The sequence below is a fragment of the Hemitrygon akajei genome, unplaced genomic scaffold, assembly GCF_048418815.1.
Source record: "Hemitrygon akajei unplaced genomic scaffold, sHemAka1.3 Scf000053, whole genome shotgun sequence".
In the NCBI taxonomy this organism is placed as follows: domain Eukaryota; kingdom Metazoa; phylum Chordata; class Chondrichthyes; order Myliobatiformes; family Dasyatidae; genus Hemitrygon; species Hemitrygon akajei.
The window spans coordinates 6,921,225-6,948,818 of record NW_027331939.1 but is presented as its reverse complement, the minus strand read 5'-3'; the positions used below and the strand labels follow the sequence as shown (position 1 = coordinate 6,948,818).

The window sequence follows — 27,594 nt, the reverse complement described above, 5'->3', positions numbered from 1 at the left end:
AGAGGGCATCAGTACAAAATTAAGAGGGGAAGTTTAGGGCAGACATCAGGGGTAAATTTTTTACACAGAGGGTTGTGAGTGCAAGGAATGACTTGCCAGGGATGGTGGTGGAGGCTAAAACATTATGGGTATTTATGAGCCTCTTGGACAGGCACATGGATGAAAGAAAAATGGATTTAATTATATGATTATTTATTTATTTATTTATTTCTCTTTATTCTCTTTCGGGAAAATCCTTATCCGTGAAGGTTCGGAGATAACTGGAAGGATTTTTTTCCTCTCACTTTTTAAAAATTTTATCCTCAATTGGACTGCCCAATCTTTCTTTTTCTTTATTTTTTTTTCGTTCTTTTTTTGTCTCAGTTTAGTTAGTGGGGTTTTTGTTCCCTTTATCAAACAAAAATTCCAATCTTTTTTTATGATTGCTATGAGGAGTTGTAATTTTTTTTGACCGTTGTATATATAACAGCGTAACATTTAACCTGTCTGATTTTGACATTATATACGTTCTGATTTGTATTACTGTTTATATGTCTTTTATATTATCTGTTTGCTAAACTCCTCCTCTGATTTGTATATTCTTTATTGGAAGATCAATAAAAGGATTGAAAAATGAAATGAAATGAAAAAATGGAGGGTTACGGGGTAGTGTGGGTTTAGTACTATTTTTTAAGGATTATATGGGTCGGCACAACATGGAGGGCTGAAGGGCCTGTACTGTGCTGTAGTGTTCTATTCAAAACAAGCCGCAGGGAAAAACATTCATTGTCCATCAGATAACTCCACCTCCCTCACCATAGTAAACAAGTCTTTCTCACCCCTCCCACCTCCCTTCCAATTTCTCTCTCTTCTCCCCCCCCGTTCCAATCTCCTCTTCCTTTCGACTTTCTTGCTCTCTCTCTCCCCCTCCCTCTCTCTCTCCATAGACCCCGTCTCATCTCTCTCTACCACCGTCCCCCTCTCTTTCTTCATCCCTCTCTGTCTCTCACCCACTCTCTCTTCCCTCTGTCTCTCCTCCCTTTTCAATTCCTCTCCCACTCTCTCTCTGTCCCTCCTCCCGCACCCTTTCCACACACACTCCTTCACTTCTCCCCTTCACTCGCTGCTTTCCCTGTTCAGTTTGTCTCCCCTCTCTCTCACATCCACTGTCCCTTTCAAACGCATCTCTCTCACTCTTTGTATCTCCCCACCTCTCTTTCTCTCTCCGCCTCCTCCTCCCCCACCCCGTCTCTTCTCAATTTATCTCTCTCTCTATTTCTCTACGGCAAACCATCGCCTGCCTGGTTGCGAATGTGATCTGCGCCCTCGCCTGCACTCCCGCCGTCATCCTGTACTCGCTGAACGTCCGCATCTTCCCCTGCATCGGATACTGCTACACTGGATGCCGGATGGTGAGTGTTCCACCCGCCCCCCAACACACACACACACGCTAGCGAGCCAGCCCTCATCAACACCCCCCCCACCTCGCACCCCTCTCCATGCCAAGCCTCCTCCGAACCCTCCCTCCCCTCTGTTGCAGCGGCCTCTTTCTCCTCTCCTCCCCCCTCCCTCCCTCGACCACTTCCTCCGGCAGCTCCTTCCACTGACGGACCACCCGTATCCCTATAAACCTTTCCTATCCGTGTCCCTGTCCGAGTGTCGTTAATGTACCTGCCTCGACCACTTCCTCCGGCAGCTCCTCCCACAGACGGACCCACCCGTATCTCTCTAAACCTTTCCTATCCGTGTCCCTGTCCGAGTGTCGTTAATGTACCTGCATCGACCACTTCCTCCGGCAGCTCCTTCCACAGACGGACCACCCGTATCCCTCTAAACCTTTCCTATCCGTGTCCCTGTCCGAGTGTCGTTAATGTACCTGCCTCGATCACTTCCTCCGGCAGCTCCTTCCACAGACGGACCACTCGTATCCCTCTAAACCTTTCCTATCCGTGTCCCTGTCCGAGTGTCGTTAATGTACCTGCCCAGACCACTTCCTCCGGCAGCTCCTTCCACAGACGGACCACACGTATCCCTCTAAATCTTTCCTATCCGTGTCCCTGTCCGAGTGTCGTTAATGTACCTGCCTCGACCACTTCCTCCGGCAGCTCCTTCCACAGTCGAACCACCCGTATCCCTCTAAACCTCTCCTATCCGTGTCCCTGTCCGAGTGTCGTTAATGTACCCGCCCCGACCACTTCCTCCGGCAGCTCCTTCCACAGACGGACCACCCGTATCCCTCTAAACCTTTCCTATCCGTGTCCCTGTCCGAGTGTCGTTAATGTACCTGCCTCGACCACTTCCTCCGGCAGCTCCTTCCACAGACGGACCACCCGTATCCCTCTAAACCTTTCCTATCCGTGTCCCTGTCCGAGTGTCGTTAATGTACCTGCCTCGACCACTTCCTCCGGCAGCTCCTTCCACAGACGTACCACCCGTATCCCTCTAAACCTTTCCTATCCGTGTCCCTGTCCGAGTGTATTTAATGTACCTGCCCCGACCACTTCCTCTGGCAGCTCCTTCCACAGACGGACTACCCTCTAGGCGAAAATGTTTCCCCTCGGGTCCCCTATTAAATCTTTAAAATCTGTGCCCTCTGGTTCAAGATTCCCCGACCCTGGGGAAAAGTCTGTTCACATTCACCCTATCTGTGCCCCTCGTGGTTTTCACACCTCTGTAAGGCCCCCCTACGCTCCAGGGAATGAAGTCCCTACCTGCCCGACCTCTCTCCGTAACTCAGCCCCTCGAGGCCCGGCGACACCGTCGTAAATCCCCGTGAGCTCCCGCCTCCGGTCCACGGTGCCCTGTCCGACGATGGCGGTCATGCTAAACGCCGCCTTCACCGCCCCGTCTGCCTGTGACCCCACTTCCAGGGAACCAAAAATCTAGGAAAATCTAGGAATCTAGGAATAATTGTGCATAAATCCCTGAAGGTGGAATCTCATGTGAATAGGGTGGTGAAGAAAGCTTTTGGTAGGCTGGCCTTTATAAATTAGAACATTGAGTATAGGAGTTTGGATGTAATGTTAAAATTGTACCAGGTATTGGTGAGGCCAAATTTGGAGTATTGTGTACAGTTCTGGTCACCGAATCATAGGAAAGATGTCAACAAAATAGAGAGAGTACAGAGGAGACTTACTGGAATGTTACCTGGGTTTCAGCACCTACGTTACAGGGAAAGGTTGAACAAGTTAGGTCTTTATTCTTTGGAGCGTAGAAGGTTGAGGGGGGACTTGATAGAGGTATTTAAAACTATGAGGAGGATAGATAGAGTTGGAGTGAATAGGCTTTTTCCATTGAGAGTACGGGAGATTCAAACAAGAGGACATGTTGAGAGTTAAGGGGCAAAAGTTTAGGGGCAACACGAGGGGGAACTTCTTTACTCAGAGTGGTAACTGTGTGGAACGAGTTTCCAGTAGAAGAGGTAGAGGCAGGCTTGGTATCGTCATTTAAAGTAAAATTGGATAGGTATATGGACAGGAAAGGAATGGAGGGTTATGGGCTGAGTGCAGGTCGGTGGGACTAGGTGAGAGTAAGCGTTCGGCACGGACTAGAAGGGTCGAGATGGCCTGTTTCCGTGCTGTAATTGTTATATGGTTATAAACCAAAACTTGGCGCGTTCCGTTAATCGAAGGCTAAAGTTCTCCGTCTCTCAACCCTCTCCCTCTTTCACCCCTCACCCTGTCCATGTCTCACTCTCTCTGTCTCTGCCTCCTGTGTTTTCCACCTTTCTATCCTCTCCCTGTCCGACCTCTCTTATCTCCTGCCTCTCACCTCTCTCCCCATCTGACTCTCATGTCTCTCCCTCTATCAACTGTCCTCTGCCACCTCTCTTCTTTCTCCCCCTTCCCTACCCCCATCTCTCTCCCACCCACCCCCTCTCTTCCTCACCCATTGCCCCCTTCTCTTCTTCCCGGTCTGGGTCTCCCCACCACCGCCTACCCCAATACCCACTCTCACTCACTCCTCTCTCTCTCTCTCTCCTCTCACCCCATTTCTCTCTCTTTCTCTCTCCCCCTCTCCACTCCTCTCTTTCCGCCTGGCTCTCCCCCCTCCCATGCTTCCTTCGCTCTGTCCCTCTGCCAAACACCGAATCTCGCAGAGGTTTGTCAGCGGGATCACGGTGATCTTGCTGGTCAACAGCCTGGTCTCGCTGGTGATGTCCGTCCTCACGGCCATCGCCAACTGCAGGGACCTCGACTGCTGCGCCGCACAGCCTCCGGTGGTGAGTGGGATCTTACTGTGCACGGGGGCGGGTGTGTGTGTGGGCGGCGAGGAATGAGGCATGGGTACAAGAGACGGGGGAGGTGAACACCGTGGGGAGGGAGCAAGAGAGCGGGAGGGGTAGAGAGAAATGGAGGCAGAAAAGGAATAAAAGGGTGCGGAGAGGGGTGGAGAGAGGAGGATAGGGTGGAGGGGTGGAGAGAGGAGGATAGGGTGGGAAGAAGGGTGGAGAGAGGAGGATAGGGTGGGGAGAGAGAGGTCGGGGAAGAGATGGAGAGAGAAGAGGGGACAGAGGGGACTGAGAGAGAGGCTGAGGGAGTGGATCTCATCTCCTCTCCTCACCTTCTCTTTCGACCCTCCCATCCTCAATCTGACCCCTCCCTCTCCCCCACCCCCCTGCAGAAAATGGTGGTGATCCACGCCAACCAGCCCGCACCGCCAGACTCGCCTCTATCATCTCCGGCAAGCCGGCGCCCACTCCTGCCTTTGACGGGCCCCAGTGACGACACGTCCCCCTACTCCACGGGACAGCCTGAACGATTCGGGCCGTGCGATCTGAGGCTCAGCCCGAAAGAAAAGTCAAAGCAGGACTTTCAAGATTGAGGACGGGGGGGGGGGGGGCGGGTAACGGTGCTAGCCTCTTCCCGTAGTCACATTCCTCCCCCGTGGGAACCCCGCAGTTCCATCTCCCTTGTTACGAGCCGCCCTCTCCCACCCTCGGCTCCCGTCACTCCTGAAACACTCCACTCTCTGTCCCCTCGCTCTCCCCTCTATCACCGCCCATTTCACCCTGGCTGGCGGCCATTTTGTGATGGTTACCATTGACAACCGCTCTCCCCGCATCATAGAATGGGGCAAACCCTTTTCCTCACCTTCCACTAACTTCCCTCCCTGTTTGTTCAATCTCATCTCCTCATCCCTCCTCTCCTTCCCCTCGGTGCCCGATCTCCCGACTCTCCATTTAACCTTCCATTTAACAGCCATTTTGTGACAGTGTGAGACCCTCCTTCCCACTTCCTCCACCACGAAGTGTGTCACTCCCTCACCATCTTGTCACCCTCCTTCCCATCCCATCACTCGCAAACCCCTTCCCTCCCTCCCCTCGCTCTCCTCTCCCCACCATCTCGATCCTCTGCATCGTACGCTGTTTGGCTACCATTTTGCGATGCCAATCTTCACCTCTCCTCATCGCCCTCTCTCTCTCTCTCTCTCTGTTACCCAGTGATTCACTCCCCTACTCAGCCCGTCACTCCTGACACCCTCCCCTCTCTGACCCCTTGCCCTTTCTCCCGTCATCCACCACATCCTGGGTGATGAAGATTTTCTGATGGGAAATTCTGCTCCCGCACCTGATCCCTTCCCTCTGTCATGGAGTGAGTCGCTCCTCTCTCCGTCTGTTTGGACACTCAACTCTCCGTCTCATCAGCCCTGGCCGCGTCCCCGACTACCCCCACCCCCGCTCCCCCTTGCCCTCGAGTACGCCCCCTTTCTTGCAGCTCGTCTTATTTGCGAAGGCAATTGTCACCACCCATTCATCTTCCACTATTGAAAATGTCACTCCCCCACACTCCACATCCTGTCCAATCAGAACACCCTCGCGTCCCATTACATCCTCTCCCTTCCCATTACATCCCCTCCCTCCCCGTCCCATCACCCACTCCCTTCCTGTCGTTTCACTCCTCCTCACCCCGTCTTTGTCTTCTCCATGTCGGCCACCAGTTTGTGACAGGAACTTTCGCCCCTCCACTTTCCGTCCCCTATTGAGTCAGTGACTTCGCCACGCTCACCGTCTCATCAGTCCACTCCTCGTCCCATCACTCCTCTTCCTCCCAAACCCCTCACCCCTCCTCCCCAAAACCCACATGTATATGTGTATGTGTGAATATCTGAGATATATACATTAGTTTATTCAATGACAATATTATTGGACTTAAAACATATGTACAGCGCCCAAGACTATATAAAGCACAAATTAAAATAGTTATTACAATCAATAACACACTCGATCCCGGGATTGTATCCATGGGCACCGCATGTTCCTTCGCCATAGATTCTGTGTGTGACAGTGGCCATTGTAAGTCAGTGTCTCACTCCATCCCTGGCGGCCACATTAACCAAGGATTCGCCCATTTTAAATCAGCGCGTCCCTCCCTCTCTTGTGCTCACTTCTACCAAAGCCGTCACTCCCTCTCCAGCGGCCATTTCAAGTGAAGCGTCGGACATCCCACCTCTCTCGGAAGTTCCGGGAGTCTCCTGCATATTGATAGCGGCTCCCTGATGCCCGCGAATTATATACAATCTCCCGCAAATCGATTTTTTTGAGAGGGGGAGAGAGAGGGGAAGGGAGGGGGAGAGAGTGGGAGAGAGTGAGAGGGAGAGGGAGGGAGCGCTCCATGGCAGAGTATTAAAAAAAAAGAAAATACAAAACGTACTTCACCCCAGACTACACTAAAGTTTACCCCTGCCTAATAGGGGTCAGGAATAATGACAGTGTTGCTCGCTGCACTGTTTGCAACAGTGACTTTTCTATTGCTCATGGGGGGTTAAATCACTGTTGAGGTGAGTTTAACGAATTATGCTAATTCGTTCATTAGCATAGCTAACGTTATTTAAACTAGCTGGCTGGCCGCTAAGGAGCTACACTATTGCAGACATCCCACCTCTCCCGGGAGTTCCGGGAGTCTCCCGCAAATTGATGGTGCCTGCTTCCCTGAAATGAGATTTTGCAGAGTGGAATTAATTGAGTGATGGAATGGTGCAGACGGAGCTTCACTGGGTGTTTGACATTGCAAGTGTGTGATGGGACCGTGTGGAGGGAAATTCACTCTGTGTCAGGTTCTGGGTGTGACTAAATTTACAAATGTAAATTAAACAATGTGTGAGCTGCTGACGTGCGGGAATAAATAAGCTGCTCCCGACTCACTCACAGTCACACACAATTAACTGACCGGCGACAACGAGTGACCGGTTGAATCATCAGTCCCGTTTCTCACCGTCACTCTGCATCGGGGAACCGATGATTATAAAATCACACTTCAGGGCCGTGTCCGGGATCGCTGCAGATCCTGGGTCACTGCCGAGGGATTTGTCAATTTAACATCATTATATCGGCCAGGTTGCCGAATGCACCGTCCTCAGCAAAGGGAGCAAAAGGATTCTCTCCCGGGATAATCCGACCCCGGGGCACCGGTGTCCCAGACTGAGCCCCGGCCCCCGGGCTCTTCCTGTCTGGGTAATTCCCCGGGGTGTCACGTGGGAGTCTCGAACTCGCACATCGGCGGAAGCTGCCCCGCCGGACAACAGGCGGAAACACGTCACTGTGGGACCGCTGCGAGCGACACACAGCGAGAGACCTGAGCCGGTTCCGTTAAAACCGTTGGGAGTTGAACCAGGCACGCGGCCATTAAAGATAAGGGCGGGAGTTAAAGGGGAGGGCGGGGAATCGGCCAAATGTCGCCATCCCGCGGGCGGGGATGTTCACACATTCAGATGTTCAGGATCACTATCAGTCCGGGTCTGGATCCCCGCAGAGATCTCAGTTCCTTCTCCCCGGTCTCACTGAACCGATTCCCGTCCAGCCTGAAACAGATGGGAGAATAAAGATGAAATAAACAGATTACACAACAGTGTCACTAACAGGGGACTGGGGTTAATGTTTCAACAACACTCACAGACAAATATCACCAGAAAACCCGCGGATCCGCTGATATTTTATCACGTTGAACATTAACACAAACACTCACTCGATCAGCTTCAGACTCGGGAGGGTCAATATGAGGCGGCGGAGAGCGGGAACGGATCTGTCTGTCAGAGAGTTTAATTCCAGGTTCAGCACCGTCAGTGATGGGTTTGTACTGAGAGCGGAGATGAGATCCTCGGTACCAGAATCTGTGAGACCGACCTCCCTCAGCCTGGAGATGAGAAAGAGTGAGGTTGAAGGACACAGAGAGACAGGAGACGGTACAAATCCCCAGTGTTTATCAGTAACACAATTACTAATCACATTCATGTTCAGTGTCAGACACCCAGTGACTGTAAACACAATCTCCCACAGTCTGGTACTTACCACAGTTTCTGTATTTTACACCCCAGGTTCCTCAGAGCCGCAGACACCAGTTTTACTCCTGAATCTCCAAGTTTATTAGAACCCAGGTTCAGCTCCGTCAGTGATCGGATTGTACTGAGAGCGGAGGCGAGATCCTCGGCACCAAAATCTGTGAGACCGACATCGTACAGCCTGGAGATGAGACAGAGTGAGGGTGAAGGACACAGAGAGACAGGAGACGGTACAAATCCCCAGTGTTTATCAGTAACACAATTACTGATCAGATTAATGTTCAGTGTCAGATACCCAGTGACTGTAAACACAATCTCCCACAGTCTGGTACTTACCGCAGTTTCTGTATTTTACACTCCGGGTTCCTCAGAGCCGCAGACACCAGTTTCACTCCTGAATCTCCCAGTTCATTACCACTCAGGTTCAGCTCCGTTAGTGATGGTTTTGTACTGAGAGCGGAGACGAGATCCTCGGCACCGGAATCTGTGAGACCGACCTCCCTCAGCCTGGAGATGAGAGAGAGTGAGGGTGAAGGACACAGAGAGACAGGAGACGGTACAAATCCCGAATGTTTATCAGTAGCACAATTACTGATCACATTAATGTTCAGTGTCAGACACCCAGTGACTGTAAACACAATCTCCCACCGTCTGGTACTTACTGCAGTTTCTGTATTTTACACTCTGGGTTCCTCAGAGCCGCAAACACCAGTTTCACTCCTGAATCTCCCAGTTTATTATCACTCAGGTCCAGCTCCGTCAGTGATGGGTTTGTACTGAGAGCGGAGACGAGATCCTCGGCACCAGAATCTGTGAGACCGACATTCTCCAGCCTGGAGATGAGAGAGAGTGAGGGTGAAGGACACAGAGAGACAGGTGACGGTACAAATCCCCAGTGTTTATCAGTAACACAATTACTGATTATTTCCTTCAGCACGACTGTGCAAGTCGGCCAGTGAGAACAGCGAGAAGAGTTTAAAAGGAAGACAGATTTACAGAGCGAGCGTCAGAGGAGCGGGAGACAGAGTAGGAAGGCTTTGGCTCAACGGGGCTTCGGCGATAATGGGTGGAGGCGAGGTAGGTTATCTGTTTACAGTACAGACAGAGAGAATGTGTGTGAGGCTGGTTCTCTGTGCTCGGTGTCAGATGTGGGAGATCCTGGAGTCTCCCAGCCTCTTGGACGGCAACATCTGCACCCGGTGTGTCGAGCTGCAGCTCCTTAGGGACCGAGTTAGGGAACTGGAGATGCAGCTCGATGACCTTCGTCTGGTCAGGGAGAGCGAGGAGGTGATAGAGAGGAGTTACAGGCAGGTGGTCACACCAGGGCCACGGGAGACTGAAGAAATGGGTCACAGTCAGGAGAGGGAAGGCCAAGAAGCATGTACTAGAGAGTACCCCAGTGGCTGTACCCCTTGTCAATAAGTTTTCCTGTTCGAGTGCTGCCGGAGGGGGCTAGCCTACGGGGTTGGGGAGCATCAGTGTCAGTGCGTCTGGCACAGAGTCTGGCCCTGTGGCTCAGGAGGGCAGGGAAAGGAAGAAGAAGGCAGCAGAGATAGGGGACTATAGTCAGGGGGTCAGACAGATGATTCTGTGGACGCAGGAAAGAAACTCGGATGCTAGTTTGCCTCCCAGGTGCCAGGGTCCGGGATGTTTCGGATCACGTCCAAGATATCCTGCAGTGGGAGGGAGAACAGCCAGAGGTCGTGGGACATATTGGTACCAGTGACAGGCAGGAAAAGGGAAGAGGTCCTGAAAACAGAGTACAGGGTGTTAGGAAGTAATTTGAGAAGCAGGACCTCAAAGGTAGTGATCTCGGAATTACTGCCTGTGCAACGTGAGAATAAGATTAGGATGAGGTGGAGGATAAACGCGTGGCTGAGGGATTGGAGGAGGAGGCAGGGATTCTGATTTCTGGATCATTGGGACCTCTTTTGGAGCAGGGGTGACCTGTACAAAAATGACGGGTTGCACTTGAATCTCAGGGGGAACAATATCCTGACAGGAAGGTTTGCTAAGGCTACTGGGGAGAGTTTAAACTAGAATTGCTGGGGGGAGGGAACCAAATTGATGTGATAGAGGAGAGGAAGGTTGGCTCACAAATAGAGAGAATTTGGAGACAGTGTGAAAGGGAGGATGCGCAGGTGATAGAGAAGGGAGGCACTCAGTCCGATGGTTTGAGATGTGTCCATTTTAATGCAAGGAGTATGATGAATAAAACGGATGAGCTTAGAGCGTGGATCAGCTCTCGGAGCTATGATGTGGTGGCCATTACAGAGACTAGGATGGTGCAGGGGCAGGAATGGCTACTTCAAGTGTCAGGATTTAATTGTTCAGAAAGGACAGGGAGGGAGGCAAAAGAGGTGGGGACCTGGCACTGTTGATCAGAGATAGTGTCACGGCTGCAGAAAAGGAGGACGTCATGGAGGGGTTGTCTACGGCGTCTCTGTGGGTGGAAGTTAGGAACAGGAAGGGGTCAATAACTCTACTGGGTGTTTTGTATAGACCACCCAACAGTAACAGGGACATCGAGGAGCAGATAGGGAGACAGATTCTGGAAAGGAGTAATAATAACAGGGTTGTTGAGGTGTGAGATTTTAACTTCCCAAATATTGATTGGCATCTCCATAGAGTGAGGGGTTTAGATGGGGTGGAATTTGTTAGGTGTGTTCAGGAAGGTTTCTTGAAGCAATATGTAGATAAGCCTACAAGAGGGGAGGCTGTACTTGATCTGCTATTGGGAAATGAACCTGGTCAGGTGTCAGGTCTCTCAGTGGGATAGCATTTTGGAGATAGTGATCACAATTCTATCTCTTTTACCATAGCATTAGAGAGGGATAGGATCAGGTAAGTTAGGGAAACCTTTAATTGGAGTAAGGGGAACTATGAGCCTATCAGGCTGGAACTTGTAAGCATAAATTGGAAACAGATGTCCTCAGGGAAACATACCGAAGAAATGTAGAAAATGTTCAGGGGATATTTGCGTGGGGTTCTGAGTAGGTACGTTCCAATGAGATATGGAGAGGACGGTAGGGTACAAGATCCGTGGTGCACAAAGGCTGTTGTAAATCTAGTCAAGAAGAAGAGCTTGTGAAACGTTCAAAAAATGAGGTAATGATATGAATCTGGAAGATTATAAGGCTAGCAGGAAGGAGCTTAAGAATTAAATCAGGAGAGCTAGAAGGGGCCATGAGAAGGCCTTGGCGGACAGGATTAAGGAAAACCCCAAAGCATTCTGCAAGTATGTGAAGAGCAAGAGGATAAGATGTGAAAGAATAAGACCAAACAAATGTGACAATGGAAAAGTGCGTATGGAACCGGAGGAAATAGCGGAGGTATTTAATTAATCATTTGCTTCAGCATTCATGACGGAAAAGGATCTTGGCGATTGTAGGGATGACTTGCAGTTGACTGAAAAGCTTGAGAATGTTGATATTAAGAAAGAGGATGTGCTGGAGCTTTTGGAAAGCATCAGGTTGGATAAGTCACCGAGACTGGAAGAGATGTGCACCAGGTTACTGTTGGAAGCAAGGGAGGGAATTGCTGAGCCTCTGGCAATGATCTTTGCATCATCAATGAGGATGTGAGAGGTTCCGGAGGATTGGAGGGTTCCGAATGTTGTTCACTTATTCAAGAAAGGGAGTAGGGATAGCCCAGGAAATTATAGGCTAGTGAGTCTTACTTCAGTGGTTGGTAAGTTGATGGAGAAGATCCTTAGAGGTAGGGCTTATGAACACCTGGAGAGGTAAAATATGATTAGGAACAGACAGCATGGCTTTGTGAAAGGTAGGTCATGCCTTACAAGCCTGAATGCTTTTTTTGAGGATGTGACTAAACAAATTGATGAAGGTAGAGCTGTAGATGTAGTGTATATGGATTTCAGCAAGGCATTTGATAAAGTACCCCATGCAAGGCTTATTGAGAAAGTAAGGAGGCCTGGGATCCAAGGGGACATCGCTTTGTGGATCCGGAACTGACTTGCCCACAGAAGACAAAGAGTGGTTGTAGATGGGTCATATTCTGCATGGAGGCCGGTGACCAGTGGAGTGCCTCAGGGATCTGTTCTGGGACCCCTAGTCTTTGTGATTTTTATAAATGACCTGGATGAGGAAGTGGAGAGATGGGTTAGTAAATTTGATGATGACACAAAGGTTGGGGGTGTTTTGGATAGTGTGGAGGGCTGTCAAAGGTTACAACGGGACACTGATAGGATGCAAAACTGGGCTGAGAAGTGGCAGATGGAGTTCAACCCAAATAAGTGTGAAGTGGTTCACTTTGGTAGGTCAAATATGATGGCAGAATATAGTATTAATGGTAAGACTTGGCCTTGTGGAGGATCAGAGGGATCTTGGGGTCCGAGTTCATAGGACACTCAAAGCTGCTATGCAGGTTGACTCTGTAGTTAAGATGGTGTACGGTGTATTGGCCTTCATCAGTCGTGGGATTGAGTTTAAGAGTTGAGAGGTAATGTTTAAGAGTTGAGAGGTTATGAGGGGGATAGATCGAGTTGACGTGGATAGGCTTTTTCCGTTGAGAGTAGGGGAGATTCAAACAAGAGGACATAATTTGAGAGTTACGGGGCAAAAGTTTAAGGGTAACACGAGGGGGAATTTCTTTACTCAGAGAGTGGTGGCTGTGTGGAATGAGCTTCCAGTAGAAGTGGTAGAGGCAGGTTGGGTATTGTCATTTAAAGTAAAATTGGATAGGTATATGGACAGGAAAGGAAAGGAGGATTATGGGCTGAGTGCGGGCCAGTGGGACTAGGTGAGAGTAAGCGTTCGGCACAGACTAGAAGGGCCGAGATGGCCTGTTTCCGTGCTGTAATTGTTATATGCTTATATGTTGCAGCTATACAGGACCCTGGTCAGACCCTACTTGGAGTACTGTGCTCAATTCTGGTCGCCTTACTAGAGGAAGGACGTGGAAACCATAGAAAGGGTGCAGAGGAGATTTACAAGGATGTTGCCTGGATTGGGGACCAAGCCTTAAGAGAATAAGTTGAGTGAACTCAGCCTTTTCTCTTGGAGAGGCAGAGGATGAGAGGTGATTTGATAGAGGTGTACAAGATAATGAGAGGCATTGATCATGTGGTTCGTCAGAGGCTTTTCCCCAGGGCTGAAATGGTTAGCACAAGAGGGCATAGTTTTAAGGTGCTTGGAAGTAGGTACAGAGGAGATGTCAGGGGTAAGTTTTTTTACGCAGAGAGTGGTGAGTGCGTGGAAAGGGCTGCTGGAGGCGGAAACGATAGGGTCTTTTTATTCCAGAATGTCTACATGGAGCTTAGAAATATAGTGGGCTATGGGTAAAACCGAGGGAATGATAAGGTAGTGACATGTTCGGCACAGCTTTGTGGGCCGAAGGGCCTCTATTGTGCTGTATGTTTTCTATGTTTCTTTGTTTCTGCTGATCACATTAACGTTCAGTGTCAGACACCCAGTGACTGTAAACACAATCTCCCACAGTCTGGTACTTACCCCAGTTTCTGTATTTTACACTCCGGGTTCCTCAGGGCCGCAGACACCAGTTTCACTCCTGAATCTCCCAGGTCATTCTGCCCAAGCCTAAACACAAACAGACAAATTGATGAACAAAGTGATTCAAACCGTGGTTTTGGGGGAATTTCTCTCGCTCGTATATTTCAGGAAACATTAAACCCTTCAGTAAATCACTGATCGGAGTTCCCATCACTGTCAATGTCCCTCACTGCCCAGCTCCAGCGTATTCACCAAATGTCGGTAATTTAGTTTGTTGGTGTGACCCTGTAAACTCTCTCATTTCCAGATGGCTAAACAAAATGTTCCTAACAGAAATACAGAAATGTCAATGGGACACAGTGAAATAGACCCACCCGAGCTAAAGGGATGGGGAAGAGAGATCCCCCAGGAGGAAGGGGGATGGGGAAGGGATATCCCACAGGAGGAAGTCAGATGGACGAGTGATCCCAAAGGAAGAAGGGTGATGGGAAGGGATATCCCACAGGAGGAAGGGGGTTGGGAAAGAGGAAGCCCACTGCAGGAAGGGGGAAGTGGAAGGGAGATCCAACAGCAGGGTTGGAGAGGAGAGATCCCACAGGAGGAAGGGGGTAGGGAAGATAAATCCCACCGGAGGAAAGGGGATGGGGATGAGAGATCCCAAAGGAGGAATGGCAATGGGGAAGAGATAAATCAGCGGAGGTAGGGGGATGGGGAACAGTTCCCACAGGAGGAAGGGGGATGGGGAAGAGAGATCACACTGGATGAAAGGAGATGAGAAAGACAAATGCCACAGGAAGAGGGGAATGGGAACAGAGGCCCAGAAGCAGGAAATGGGATGTGGAAGAGAGATCCCACAGGAGGAAGGGGGATGGGGAAGAGAGATCCCAGAGGAGGAAAGGGAAGGGGAAGAGAGATCCCACAGGAGAAAGAGGGATGGTGATGAGAGATCCCAAAGGGGGACAGGGAAGGAGGCAGAGTTATCCATCTGAAGGAAGGGAGATGTGGAAGAGAGATCCCACAGGAGGAAGGAGTGGGGAAGAGAGTTCCCACAGGGGGATGGGGGATGGGGGATGGGGAAGAGAGATCCCACAGGAGGAAGGGGGTGGGGAAGAGAGATCCCACAGGAGGAAGGGTAATGGGGAAGAGAGATCCCACAAGAGGAAGGGGGTGGGGAAGAGATAGATCCCTCAGGAGGAAGGAAGATGTGGAAGAGAGATACCAAAAGAAGAGTGGGGGATGGGAACATAGGCCACACACAAGAAAGGGTGATGGTGAATAGAGATCCCACAGGAGGAAGGGGGTTGGGAAAGAGAAATCCCATAGGAGTAAGTTGGACGGGGAAGAGAGATGCCACAGGAGGAAGGGGGCGGGGAAGAGAGAGCCGACAGCATGAAGGGGGAAGGGGAAAGGAGATCCAACAGCAGGGTTGGGGAGGAGAGATCCCACAGGAAGAAAGGGGATGGGGAAGATAAATTCCAATAGGGGAAGGGGGATGGGGAAGAAAGATCCAGCGGGAGGAAGTGGGGGAAGAGAGATCCCACAGGAGTAAGGGGGATGGGGAAGAGAGATGCCACAGGAAGAGGGGAATGGGAACAGAGACCCAACAGCAGGAAGGGGGATTGCAAAGAGAGCCCAGAGGAGGAAGTCGGGATGTGCAAGGATTCCACAGGAAGTGGGGCGGATGGGAACAGAGACCCCACAGGCGGAAGGTGGAAGGGGAAATGAGATCCCAGAGGAGAAAGACGGATGGGGATGAGTGATCCCACTGTAGGTAGTGGGATGGGGAAGAGAGATCCCACAGTAAGAAAGGAGATGGCGAAGAGTGATCCCTCAGGAGGAAGGGGATGTGGAAGAGAGATCCCACAGGAGAAAGGGAGTGGGGAAGAGATAGATTTCTCAAGAGGAAGGAAGATGTGGAAGAGAGATTCCAAAAGAAGATTGGGGGGTGGGAGCAAAGGCCCCACACGAGAAACGGTGATGGTGAATAGAGATCCCACAGGAGGAAGGGGGATGAGGAAGAGAGAGCCCACAGCATGAAGGGGGAAGAGAAAGGGAGATCCAAAAGCAGGTTTGGGGAAGAGAGATCCCACAGGTGGTAAGGGGTGGGGAAGAGATAGATCTCTCAAGAGGAAGGAAAATGTGGAAGAGAGATGCCAAACGAAGAGTAGGGGATGGGAACAGAGGCCCCACATGAGAAAGGGTGATGGTGAATAGAGATCCCACAGGAGGAAGGGGATGGGGAAGAGATAAACCAGAGAAGGAAGGGGGATAGGGAAGTGAAATCCCACAGGAGTATGTGGGATGGTGAAGAAAGATCCCACAGGAAGAAAGGGGGTGGAGAAGATTAATTCCACAGTAGTACAGTGATGGGGTAGAGCGATTCCACTAGAAGGAAGTCGGATGGTCAAGTGATTCCAAAGGAGGAAGGCCGATGGGGAAGAGATATCCCACAGGAGGAAGGGGGATGGGGAAGAGAGATCCCACAGGAGGAAGGGAGATAGGGAAGAGAGATCCCACAGGAGGAAGGGGAAGTGAGATCCCAGAGGAGAAAGAGGGATGGGGAAGAGAGATCCCACAAGAAGATTGGGGGATGGGGAACAGAAATCCCACAGGAGGAAAGGGGATGGGGAAGTGAGATCCCATAGGAGTATGTGGGATTGGGAAGAGATATCCCACAGGAGGAAGAGGGGTGCATAAGAGAGACCCAACGTGAGGAAGGGGGATGGGGTATCGAGATTCAACAGCTGGAAGGGGGATGGGGAAGAGAGATCCCACAGGAGGAAGGGGGATGTGGAAGAGAGATCCCACAGGAGGAAGGGAGATGAGGCAGACTGATGCCTCAGGAGGAAGGGGTGTGGGGAAGAGAGATCCCACTGGTGGAAGGGAGATGAGAAAGACAGATGCAACAGGAAGAGGGGAATTGGAACAGAGGCCCAAAAGCAGAAAGTGGGATGTGGAAGAGAGAGCCCACAGGAGGTGTTCGGATGGACGAGCGATCTATAAGTAGTAAGGGTGATGGGGAAGAGAGATCCCACACCAGGAAGAGGGATGTGGAAGAGAGATCCCACAGGAGGAAAAGGGATGGTGGGGAGAGATCCTACAGCAGGAAGGGGGATGGGGAAGAGAGTTCCCATGGGAGGAAGGGGAATGGGGAAGCGAGATCCCACAGCAGAAAGGGGGAATGGGAAGAGAGATTCCACAGGAGGAAGGGAGATAGGGAAGAGAGATCCCACAGGAGAAAGGGGAAGTGAGATCCCAGAGGAGAAAGAGGGATGGGGAAGAGAGATTCCACAGGAGGAAGGGAGATAGGGAAGAGAGATCCCACAAGAGGAAGGGGAAGTGAGATCCCAGAGGAGAAAGTGGGATGGGGAAGAGAGATCCCACAAGAAGATTGGGGGATGGGGAACTGAAATCCCACAGGAGGAAAGGGGATGGGGAAGTGAGATCCCATAGGAGTATGTGGGATTGGGAAGAGATATCCCACAGGAGGAAGGGAGATGAGGCAGAGTGATCCCTCAGGAGGAAGGGGGATGGGGGAGAGAGATCCCACTTGAGGAAGGGGATGGGGAAGGGAGATCCCACAGGAGGAAGGGGGATGGGGAAGAGAGATACCACAGGAGGAAGGGGGATGGGTAAGAGAGATCCCACACCAGGAAGTGGGATGTGGAACAGAGATCCCACGGGAGGAAGGGGGATATGGAAGGGAGATCCCACAAGAAGAGTGGGGGGATGGGAACAAGTGCCTCACTGGCGAAGGTGGATGGGGAAAGGCATCCCAGAGGAAGAAGGTGGATGGGGAGGAGTGATCCCACTGGAGGAAGTGGGATGGGGAAGAGAGATTCCCACAGGATGAACAGAGGTGGAGATGAAAAAAGATCAAGGGAGTGAGGAAGGGGATGTGGGAGTGTCATCCCACAGAAAGAAGGGGGATGAGGAAGAGCAATTCCACAGGAGGAAGGAGCATGAGGAAGAGAGATACAGCAGGAGGAAGTGTGATGGGGTAGAGCGATCCTACGGGAGGAGGGGAGCTGAGAAAGTCAGATGCCACAGGAAGAGGGGAATGGGAACAGAGACCCATCAGCAGGAAGGGGGATGGGGAAGAGAGATCCCACTGGAGGAAGGGAGATGAGAAAGACAGATGCCACAGGAGGAGGGGTATGGGTACAGAAGCCCATCAGCAGGAAGGGCGATGGGGAAGAGAAATCCCACTGGAGGAAGAGAGATGAGAAAGACAGATGCCACAGGAGGAGGGTAATGGGAACAGAGGCCCATCAGCAGGAAGGGCGATGGGGAATAGGGATCAGACAGGAAGAGGAGGGACGTGGAAGAGAGATCATACAGGAGGAAGGGTGATGGGGAATAGGGATCCGACAGGAAGAGGAGGGACGTGAAAGAGAGATCATACAGGAGGAAGGGTGATGGGGAATAGGGATCTGACAGGAAGAGGAGGGTCGTGGAAGAGAGATCATACAGGAGGAAGGGTGATGGGGAATAGGGATCCGACAGGAAGAGGAGGGACGTGGAAGAGAGATCATACAGGAGGAAGGGTGATGGGGAATAGGGATCCGACAGGAAGAGGAGGGACGTGGAAGAGAGATCATACAGGAGGAAGGGTGATGGGGAATAGGGATCCGACAGGAAGAGGAGGGACGTGGAAGAGAGATCATACAGGAGGAAGGGTGATGGGGAATAGGGATCCGACAGGAAGAGGAGGGACGTGGAAGAGAGATCATACAGGAGGAAGGGTGATGGGGAATAGGGATCCGACAGGAAGAGGAGGGACGTGGAAGAGAGATCATACAGGAGGAAGGGTGATGGGGAATAGGGATCAGACAGGAAGAGGAGGGACGTGGAAGAGAGATCATACAGGAGCAAGGGTGATGGGGAATAGGGATCCGACAGGAAGAGGAGGGACGTGGAAGAGAGATCATACAGGAGGAAGCGTGATGGGGAATAGGGATCCAACAGGAAGAGGAGGGATGTGGAAGAGAGATCATACAGGAGGAAGTGTGATGGGGAATAGGGATCCGACAGGAAGAGGAGGGACGTGGAAGAGAGATCATACAGGAGGAAGGGTGATGGGGAATAGGGATCCGACAGGAAGAGGAGGGACGTGGAAGAGAGGTCATACAGGAGGAAGGGTGATGGGGAATAGGGATCCGACAGGAAGAGGAGGGACGTGGAAGAGAGATCATACAGGAGATAGTGTGATGGGTAATAGGGATCCGACAGGAAGAGGAGGGACGTGGAAGAGAGATCATACAGGAGGAAGGGTGATGGGTAATAGGGATCCGACAGGAAGAGGAGGGACGTGGAAGAGAGATCATACAGGAGGAAGGGGGTTGGGGAAGTAAGATCCCACAGGAGGATGTCAGTTGGGGAAGGTACATCGCACAGGAAGAAGGGGGATGGTTTATGGGGATCCCACAGGAGGAAGGGGGATGGGGATGAGAGATCCCACAGGAGGAAGGGGGATGGGGATGAGAGATCCCACAGGAGGAACGGGGATGCTGAGGAGAGTTCCAACAGTTGGAAGGAAGGGGGAGTGGGAACAGAGAGCCCAGAGGATGAAAGGTGGATGGGAAAGCGAGATCTCACAGGTGGATTGCTACCCATGCCACGTGCTAGTGAGGCTAGAAATAGGAAGACAATGCAGCTAAATACGTGGCTGAGGGGATGGTGTGTGAGGGAGGGGTCCATGTTTCTGGACAATTGGGCTTTCTTCCAGGCAAGGTGGGACCCATTCGAATTGGACAGTTCGCACCTGAACTGGAGGGGACTAACATCCTTGCCGGTAGGTTAGCAAGTTCTGCTCCGGGGTTTTAAACTAGATTGCAGGGGAAGGGGAACCAAAGTGTTAGAGCAGATAGTGAGGTGGAGGAGGATAAGCGTCATGCGAGGACTGCTTGTATAGACAGATATTAATGGTTTGTACGTGACAGAAATGTTCTCAGGTGCATCTATTTCAATGCAAGGAGTTTTGTACGTAAGGCCGATCAGTTTACGTCGTGGATTGGCGCATGATGATTTCGACATTTTTGCTATTAGTAAGACTTGGTTTGCAGGAGGGGCAGGACTGACAGCTTCATGTTCTGGGTGTCCATTGTTTCAGACGTGATAGGGTGTAGGGATGAAAGGGGGAGGAATGGCATTACCATTCACCGAGAATATCACAGCTGTGCGTAGACAGGACATCCCGGAGGGCTCGTCTACAGAGGCCATATGGGTGGAGCTGAGGAACGGGAAAGGTGTGAGCACACTAATAGGGTTGTATTATAGACCGCCCAATAGTCAGAGAGAATTGGAGAAGCAAATCTGTAGAGAGTTTGTAGACCAATGTAAGAAACAGAAAGTTTTAATCGTAGGGAATTTTAACTTTACACATATTGACGGGGACGCCCATTCTGAGAAAGGGTTAGATGGCGTGGAGTTTGTCAAATGTGTTCAGGAAAGTTTTCTAAATCAATATCTTGAGGTACCAACGAGAGAGGGTGCAGTACCTGTTCTCCTATTATGGAACCAGACAGGTCAGGTGACAGAAGTATGTGTAGGAGAACATTTTGGGTCCAGTGACCATAATGTCATTAGTTTCAAGATAATTATGGATAAGGATAGGACTGGTCCACCAGTTAAGGTTCTGAATTGAAGAAGGGCCAATTTTGTGGAAATGAGAGAGTATCTGGGAAGAGTGGATTGGGATAAGTTGTTTTCTGGCAAGGATGTGTCAGTAAGTGGAACGCCTTCAAGGGTGAAATTTTGAGAGTGCAGAGTTTGCATGTTCCTGCCAGAATTAAAGGCAAAGTTAACAGGGCGAGGGAACCTTGGTTTTCAAGGGATATTGGCGATATGGTTAAGTAGGTGTTTAGTAGGTATAGCTAACAAGGGACAAATGAGGTACTTGAAGAGGATAGAGAATGTAAGGGAATACGAAAGAAGGAAATTAGGAAGGCAAAAAGAAGACATGAGGTTGCTTTGGCAGATAATGTGAAGGTAAACCCGAAGGGTTTCTACCAGTATATTAATAGTAAAAGGATAGTAAAGGACATAATTGTTCCACTTGATGATCAGAGTGGTCGTCTATGTGTGGAGCCTCACGAGATGGGGGAGATCTTAAAGTTTTTTTGTGTCAGTATTTACTCAGGAAACTGGCATAGCGGATATGGAATTAAGGGAAACAAGCAGTAGTGTCATGGAACATATAGAGATTAAAGAGGAGGAGCTGCTTGTTGCCTTACAGTGAATAAAGGTAGTTAAATCCCCCGGGCCTGACATGATATGTTCTTGGACCTTGAGAGAGACTAGTGTAGAAATTGCAGGGGCCTTGGCAGAAATATTTAAAATGTCCTTAGCCACGGGTGCGGTGCCGGAGGATTGGAGGGTAGTTCATGTTGTTCCGTTGTTTGAAAAAGGCACCAAAAGTACACCAGGTAATTACAGGCCAGTGAGCCTGACATCAGTAGTAGGTAAATTAGTGGAAGGTGTTCTGAGAGATCGGATATACAAGGATTTGGACAGCCAAGGGCTGATTCAAGATAGTCAGCATGGCTTTGTGTGTGGTAGATCGTGTTTAATGAATCCTGTAGTGTTTGTCGAGGAGGTTACCAAGAATGCATATGAAGGAAAGGCTGTGGATGTTGTCTACATGGACTTTTGTAAGGGCTTTGACAAGGTCCCACGCAAGAGTTTAGTTCAAAAGGTTCAGACACAAGGTATCCATGGAGAGATTGTAAACTGGATTCGAAATTGGCTGTGTGGGAGAAGACAGAGAGTGGTAGTGGATGATTGCTTCTCAGACTGGAGGCCTGTGACTAGTGGTGTGTCTCAGGGATCGGTGCTGGGACCATTGCTGTTTGTTGTCTATATCAAAGATCTAGATGATAATGTGATAAATTGGATCAGCAAGTTTGTGGATGACACTAAGATAGAGGCGTTGTGGACAGCGAGGAAGGCTTTCAAAGCTTGCAGAGGGATCTGGACCAATTGGAAAAATGGGCCAGAAAATGGCAGATGGAATTTATAACATATGACATAAAACCATATAACAATTACAGCACGGAAACAGGCCATCTCGGCCCTTGTCCATGCCGAATGCTTACTCTCACCTAGTCCCATCTACCTGCACTCAGCCCATAATGCTCCATTCCATTCCTTTCCTGTCCATATACCTATCCAATTTTTTTGTAAATGACAAAATCGAAACTGCCTCTACCACTTCTACTGGAAGCTCGTTCCACACAGCTACCATTCTCTGAATAAAGGAGTTCTCCGTCGTGTTACCCCTAAACTTTTGCTCATTCACTCTCAATTCATTCCCTCTTGTTCTATCCTCCCTTACTCTCAATTGAAAAAAAACTGTCCACGTCAACTCTGAGTATCCCCCTCATAATTTTAAATACCTCTAACAAGTCTCTCCTCAACCTTCCATGCTCCAAAGAATAAAGACCTAACTTGTTCAACCTTTCTCTGTAACTTAGGTACTGAAACCCAGGTAACATTCTAGTAAATCTCCTCTGTACTCTCTCTATTTTGTTGACAACTTTCCTATAATTCAGTGACCAGAACTGTACACAATACTCCAAATTTGGCCTTACCAATGCCTTGTTCATTTTTAACATTACATCCCAACTCCTATACTCAATGCTCTGAATTATAAAGCCAACATACCAAAAGCTTTCTTCACCACCCTATCCACATGAGATTCCACCTTCAGGGAACTATGTACAATTATTCCTGGATCACTCAGTTCTACTGCATTCCTCAATGCCCTACCATTTACCATGTATGTCCTATTTCAATTATTCCTACCAAAATATAGCAGCTTACACTTATCAGCATTAAACTCCATCTGCCATCGTTCAGCCCATTCTTCTAACTGGCCTAAATCTTTGAACAACAAGCTTCGAAACCTTAATTATTCACAACGCCACCTATCTTCGTATTATCTGCATACTTAGTAATCCAATTTACCATTCCATCATCCAGATCATTAATGCATACGACAAACAACATTGGACCCAGTACAGATCCCTGAGGCACACCACTAGTCACCACTTTAATGCAGACAAGTGTGAGGTGTTGCATTTTGGAAGGACAACTCAAGGTAGGACATGCACAGTAAACGGTAGGGCACTGAGGAGTGTGGAGGAACAAAAGGATCTTGGAGTTCAGATGCATAATTCCCTGAAAGTGGCGTCACAGGTAGACAGGGTTGTAAAGAAGGCTTTTGGCATCCTGGCATTAATAAATCAAAGTACTAAGTATAGGAGTTGAGATGTTATGGTGAGGTTGTATAGGACATTGGTAAAGCCAAATATGGAGTATTGTGTGCAGTTTTGTTCACATAACTATAGGAAGGATATCACTGGGATTGAAAGAGTGCAGAGAAGATTCACTAGGATGTTGCCAGGTCTTCAGCAGTTGAGCTTCAAGGAAAGATTGAACAGGTTAGGACTTTATTCCTTGGAGCGCAGAAGAATGAGGGGAGATTTGATGGAAGTTTACAAAACTCTGAGGGGTATAGACAGGGTAAGTGCGAATAGGCTCTTTCCACATAGATTAGGAGACATAAATTTCAAGAGGACTTGGCTTCAGGGTGAAAGGGGAAAGATTTAGGGAGAAATTCATCACTGAGAGAGTGGTGAGAGTGTGGAACGAGCTGCCATTTGACGTAGAAAATGCGGACTCACTCTTAAGCTTTAAGAATAAATTGGATAGATGCATGGATGGGAGAGGTCTGGAGGGTAATGGACTGGGTGCAGGTCAATAGAACTAGTGGAATAAAGTTTCGGCACCGAGCAGAAGGGCCGAATGGCTTGTTTTCTGTGCTGTAGTGTTCTATGATTTTATGATTCTGTGAAGGGGGATGGGGAGGAGAGTTCACTCAGGTGGAAAGGGGAATTGAAGAGAGCTCCCGCAGAGGAAGGGGCATGGGGAAGAGTAAACTCACAGGGGGAAGGGGGATGAGGAAGAAAGATCCCACAGGAGGATGGGGGATAAGGAAGAGCGATCCCCTAGGATGAAGGGGGATGGGGAAGAGAGATCCCACAGGAGGAAGGGGGATCGGGAAGAGAGATCCCAACGGAGAAAGTGGCATGGGGAAGAGAGAACTCATAGAGGGAAGGGGGATGGGAAGAGATACCACTGGAGGAAAGGGGATGGGGACGGGATCCCACAGGAAGAAGAGGATGGGTGAGATCCCACAGGAGGAATGGGGATGTGAAAGAGAGATCCCACAGCAGGATGAGGGATGGGGAAGAGAGATCCCATGGGAGGAAGGGGGATGAGGAAGAGAGATCACACAGGAGGATGTGGGATTGGGAAGCAACATCTGACAGGAGGAATGGTAATGGGGAAGAGAGATCCCACAGGAGGAAGGGGGATGGGGAAGAGAGATCCCACAGGAGGAAGCGGGATGGGGAAGAGAGATCCGACAGGATGAAGGGGGATGGAGAAGAAAGATCCCACAAGAGGAAGAGAGATCCCACAGGAGGAAGCGGGATGGGGAAGAGATCCCACAGGAGGAAAGGGGATGGGAAAGGATACCACTGAGGAAAGGGGATGGGGAGGGGATCCCAGAGGAAGAAGGGGATTGAGAAGGGAGATCCCACAGGATGATGGGGGTGGGGAAGAGAGATCCCACAAGAGGAAGGGAATTGGGAAGAGAGATCATACAGGAGGAAGGGGGATGGGGAAGAAAGATACGACAGAAGGGGGATGGGGAAGAGATCCCACAGGAGGAAAGGGGATGGGCAATTGAGATCCCACAGGAGGAAGGGAGATGGGGAAGAGAGATCCCACAGGAGGAAAGGGCATGGAGAAGGGAGATCCCACAGGAGGAAGGGGGGTTGGGAAAAGACATCCCACAGGAGAATGAGGAAAGGGTAATAGAGAGTCCACTGGAGGAATGGGGAATGGGATGAGATCCCTAAGAATGGAAGGGGGATTGGGATGAGAGGTCCTACAGGAGAATTCCAAGGTTAAACGATAATCGTACGAGACGATAGGTTGCAGATAATTTCTGTATGTGTGTGTTGGGTCTGAATAGAGGCCCAGAGGAGATGCGCCCTCTCTCTCTGTGTATCTGGTAGTGAGTCACACACGGGGAAGGGCAGGTGAGGACAATCTGACAATGGTATTTCTCTCCCTCTCACTGGGACAGTCTGCCGACGGTCTCTTGTCCCTCACCGGGAAGGGGGTGTGAATTTCTGACCCACCTTCTGCAGTCAGTGTCGGTCTGGGTGTCAGTAACAGTGAGAAGGAACATTGTCAATGGACGTGTCACAGGCAGCGAGAAACACGGCCATTCCTGTGATTTACTATCATTAAACCAATGGCCGATGTTCACTGATCTGATGAAGTCTCCAACATCCCTTCACAAGGAACCACAGAACCCTCCCGTCCTTGAGATATTACTGACCGATCCCCTGGGCATTTGTCACAATTCTTCACAATCTGATTTACTAAAGTTTAATCCAAATTCCATTACATTGAAATAACGCAATGGAACAGTTCCACAGTTCAGAGTGAGAGATAAATCAAGTTACCTCAACTCCTGGCACTTGTGCAGCCCGGGTCCCAGACGCTGGATTCCTTCACACTGAATGTGGCAGTCCTCCAGGTCGAGATGTTTTATTGTATCACAGAATCCGATGACATGAGACAGGACCGCGCAGTCAATTGGGGTCAGTGTCATTCCACGGAATGAAAGTGTTTCCACAGATCCCAGTGCGGCCTGAGCCAGTCCACGATTCTGAGACTCAAACAGATAGTGGAATGTGTTCAGGAGGCTCCTTTTACCAGCTTCCCTCCTCGTGTTTCCACTCTGGCGTTTAACCTCCTCCTTCACCCAGTCAATCACTCGGCAGGTTGTTTGATGAGGAAATGGACCCAGAAACTCCTCCAGGCCCCGAGCTGTCATTGGGAAGGAAAGACCAGCAACAAAACGGAGAAATACCTCAAATCGCCCATCTGTCGTGTTGTGGGTTTCAGTGAGGAGTTTCGTAATATCTCTGCCATCTGGGATCAGGAATTGTGTGACTGCAGCTACAAACTCTTGGATGGTGAGGTGTGGGAATGTGTACACCACGCTCCGGGCAGAATCCTCTCTTTCCAAAAGCTCCATCAGGAACCCGGACAGGAATTGGGAAGGCTGCAGATTGTACTTGATCAAATCTCCATCTGTAAACACAATCTTCTTCTCGGACACTCCTCTGAAGGCCATCTGACCAACCCTGAGTAACACATCATGGGGGTTCTCAATCTCACGGGTGTGGTTTTTCAGAATGTTGTAAATATAGTAGGAGTACAGTTGGGTGATGGTCTTGGGAATTCGCTGCGGGTCCCTGACTCTTTGTGTGAAGAAGGGGCCCAGTGTCAGAGCGAGGATCCAGCAGTAGGAGGGGTTGTAGCTCATGGTGTACAGGATCTCGTTCTCCTTCACGTGTTTGAAAACAGCTGCTGCCACCATCTGATCTTCAAAGTGCCTGAAGAAATATTCCTTCCGTTCCTCACCAGAAAATCCCAGGAGTTCAGCCCAGATACTGATCTTAGCCTTTTCCAATAAATGTAACGCAGTGGGGCGGGTGGTCACTAGCACTGAACACCCTGGGAGCAGCTTGCCCTGGATTAAACTGTACACAATATCAGACACCTTGCATTTGAATTCAGGATCTGAGCATGTGGACCGAGGTTCTGTATCTCTCCAACTGTCAGCAAAATCAATTGTGTCATTGAATTCATCCAAACCATCGAATATAAACAGCAATCCCTCTGGGTTCTTCCAGACCTCTCTCAGGATATTCCCAAAGTAAGGATATTGATCCAGAATCAGTTCCCTCAGGTTTATTCTGCAGTTAATGGAGTTTAAATCTCGGAATTTGAAACTGAAGACAAACTGGAACTGTTGGTATATTTTTCCTGTCGCCCAGTCATAAACAATCTTTTGTACCATAGTTGTTTTTTCCGATCCCCGGAATTCCGGCAACTGCTGCTGAACTCCCAGAGTTGGATTTACTCTGGGAAAAACTGCTCTGGAACAACTGATCAGTCCGGATTTTTTCCAGCTTTCCACGGAGATGTTTCTCTCTCCACTCCTCGTGGTTTCTGCCTCTTGCCAGCAGCTCATGTTCTACCAGTGTCCGATCTCGAACAGTAGAAATGACCGTGAGCTCAGTGTATTGATCAACCAGCTGGAAAACCTTCACCTTCTCCCTCATCAGGATCGTGTTCACTCTCAGTGTTTCAGTTTGTGCCCGCAGAGTCTCCTTGTGTTTCTGTTGAACATCTTCCATGGGAACAGAAAACGTAGTCAAAATGTTAAATAGTTCAACGGACAAAGAAATTACTAAATGCATTCCAATATTCTGTGTTTGAGATTACATGAACTAATTCAATGCTTCCATGGATATTAGGACAGGAAGTACATTTCTGTTCACAGACACCGGAATTAACAGCGATGAATGTCCCAAAAAAATGTCCAATTCTAATATTCTGGTAATCATTACTTGTGATGGTGAAGATACCCCTGATATCCTATTCCAATCCTGACTGCACTTCCGTTAAAGCAACATTTCACTATATTTTAACCATTGTTTGCATCATTAACAGATGATGTTAATGTTGACCTGATGTGGAAATATGGAGAGCAGGACACTGTGCATTTTGGCAAAGCTGCACACTGGGGAGTCACAGGTGTCCACTGCTCTTGCATCAGAACAGGAGCAGAATATGCGAGAAATACTCAAGTCGGGCAGAGTCTGGGTGAGAATCACAGTGAAATTGCGGATCTATAACCCATCGGAATGGCAAGAAAGAAAATGACTGGTTTTCAATCGCAGTGATGGAGGATTGGTGGAAAGATGAAATCTCC

General features: G+C 49.6%; 1 protein-coding gene across 2 annotated transcripts; it reads right to left on the bottom strand.

The window, feature by feature from the left end:
* Positions 1-6,108: 6,108 nt before the first annotated feature.
* Positions 6,109-26,989, bottom strand: LOC140721294 (NACHT, LRR and PYD domains-containing protein 3-like). 2 transcript variants are annotated; one of them, XM_073036160.1, is made up of 7 exons: positions 25,271-26,989; positions 13,728-13,814; positions 8,919-9,089; positions 8,593-8,763; positions 8,267-8,437; positions 7,944-8,111; positions 6,109-7,779 (listed from the first exon to the last, which is right to left on the bottom strand). In XM_073036160.1, exons 1-7 carry the CDS (start codon positions 26,848-26,850, stop codon positions 7,686-7,688), a joined length of 2,442 nt encoding a protein of 813 aa, XP_072892261.1. In that variant the 5' UTR covers positions 26,851-26,989; the 3' UTR covers positions 6,109-7,685. The 2 variants fall into 2 exon arrangements, with proteins under 2 accessions (XP_072892261.1, XP_072892262.1); XM_073036161.1 differs by lacking the exon at positions 8,267-8,437.
* Positions 26,990-27,594: the final 605 nt, after the last annotated feature.

Coding starts and splice junctions, on each gene's coding strand:
- LOC140721294 (XM_073036160.1), bottom strand. CDS start 26,850: ATGAGCTGCTGGCAAGAGGCAGAAACCACGAGGAGTGGAGAGAGAAAC. Junction 13,815..25,270: donor CACAAGTGCCAGGAGTTGAG/GTAACTTGATTT, acceptor GTTTGTGTTTAG/GCTTGGGCAGAATGACCTGG. Junction 8,438..8,592: donor TGTAAAATACAGAAACTGCG/GTAAGTACCAGA, acceptor TCTCATCTCCAG/GCTGTACGATGTCGGTCTCA.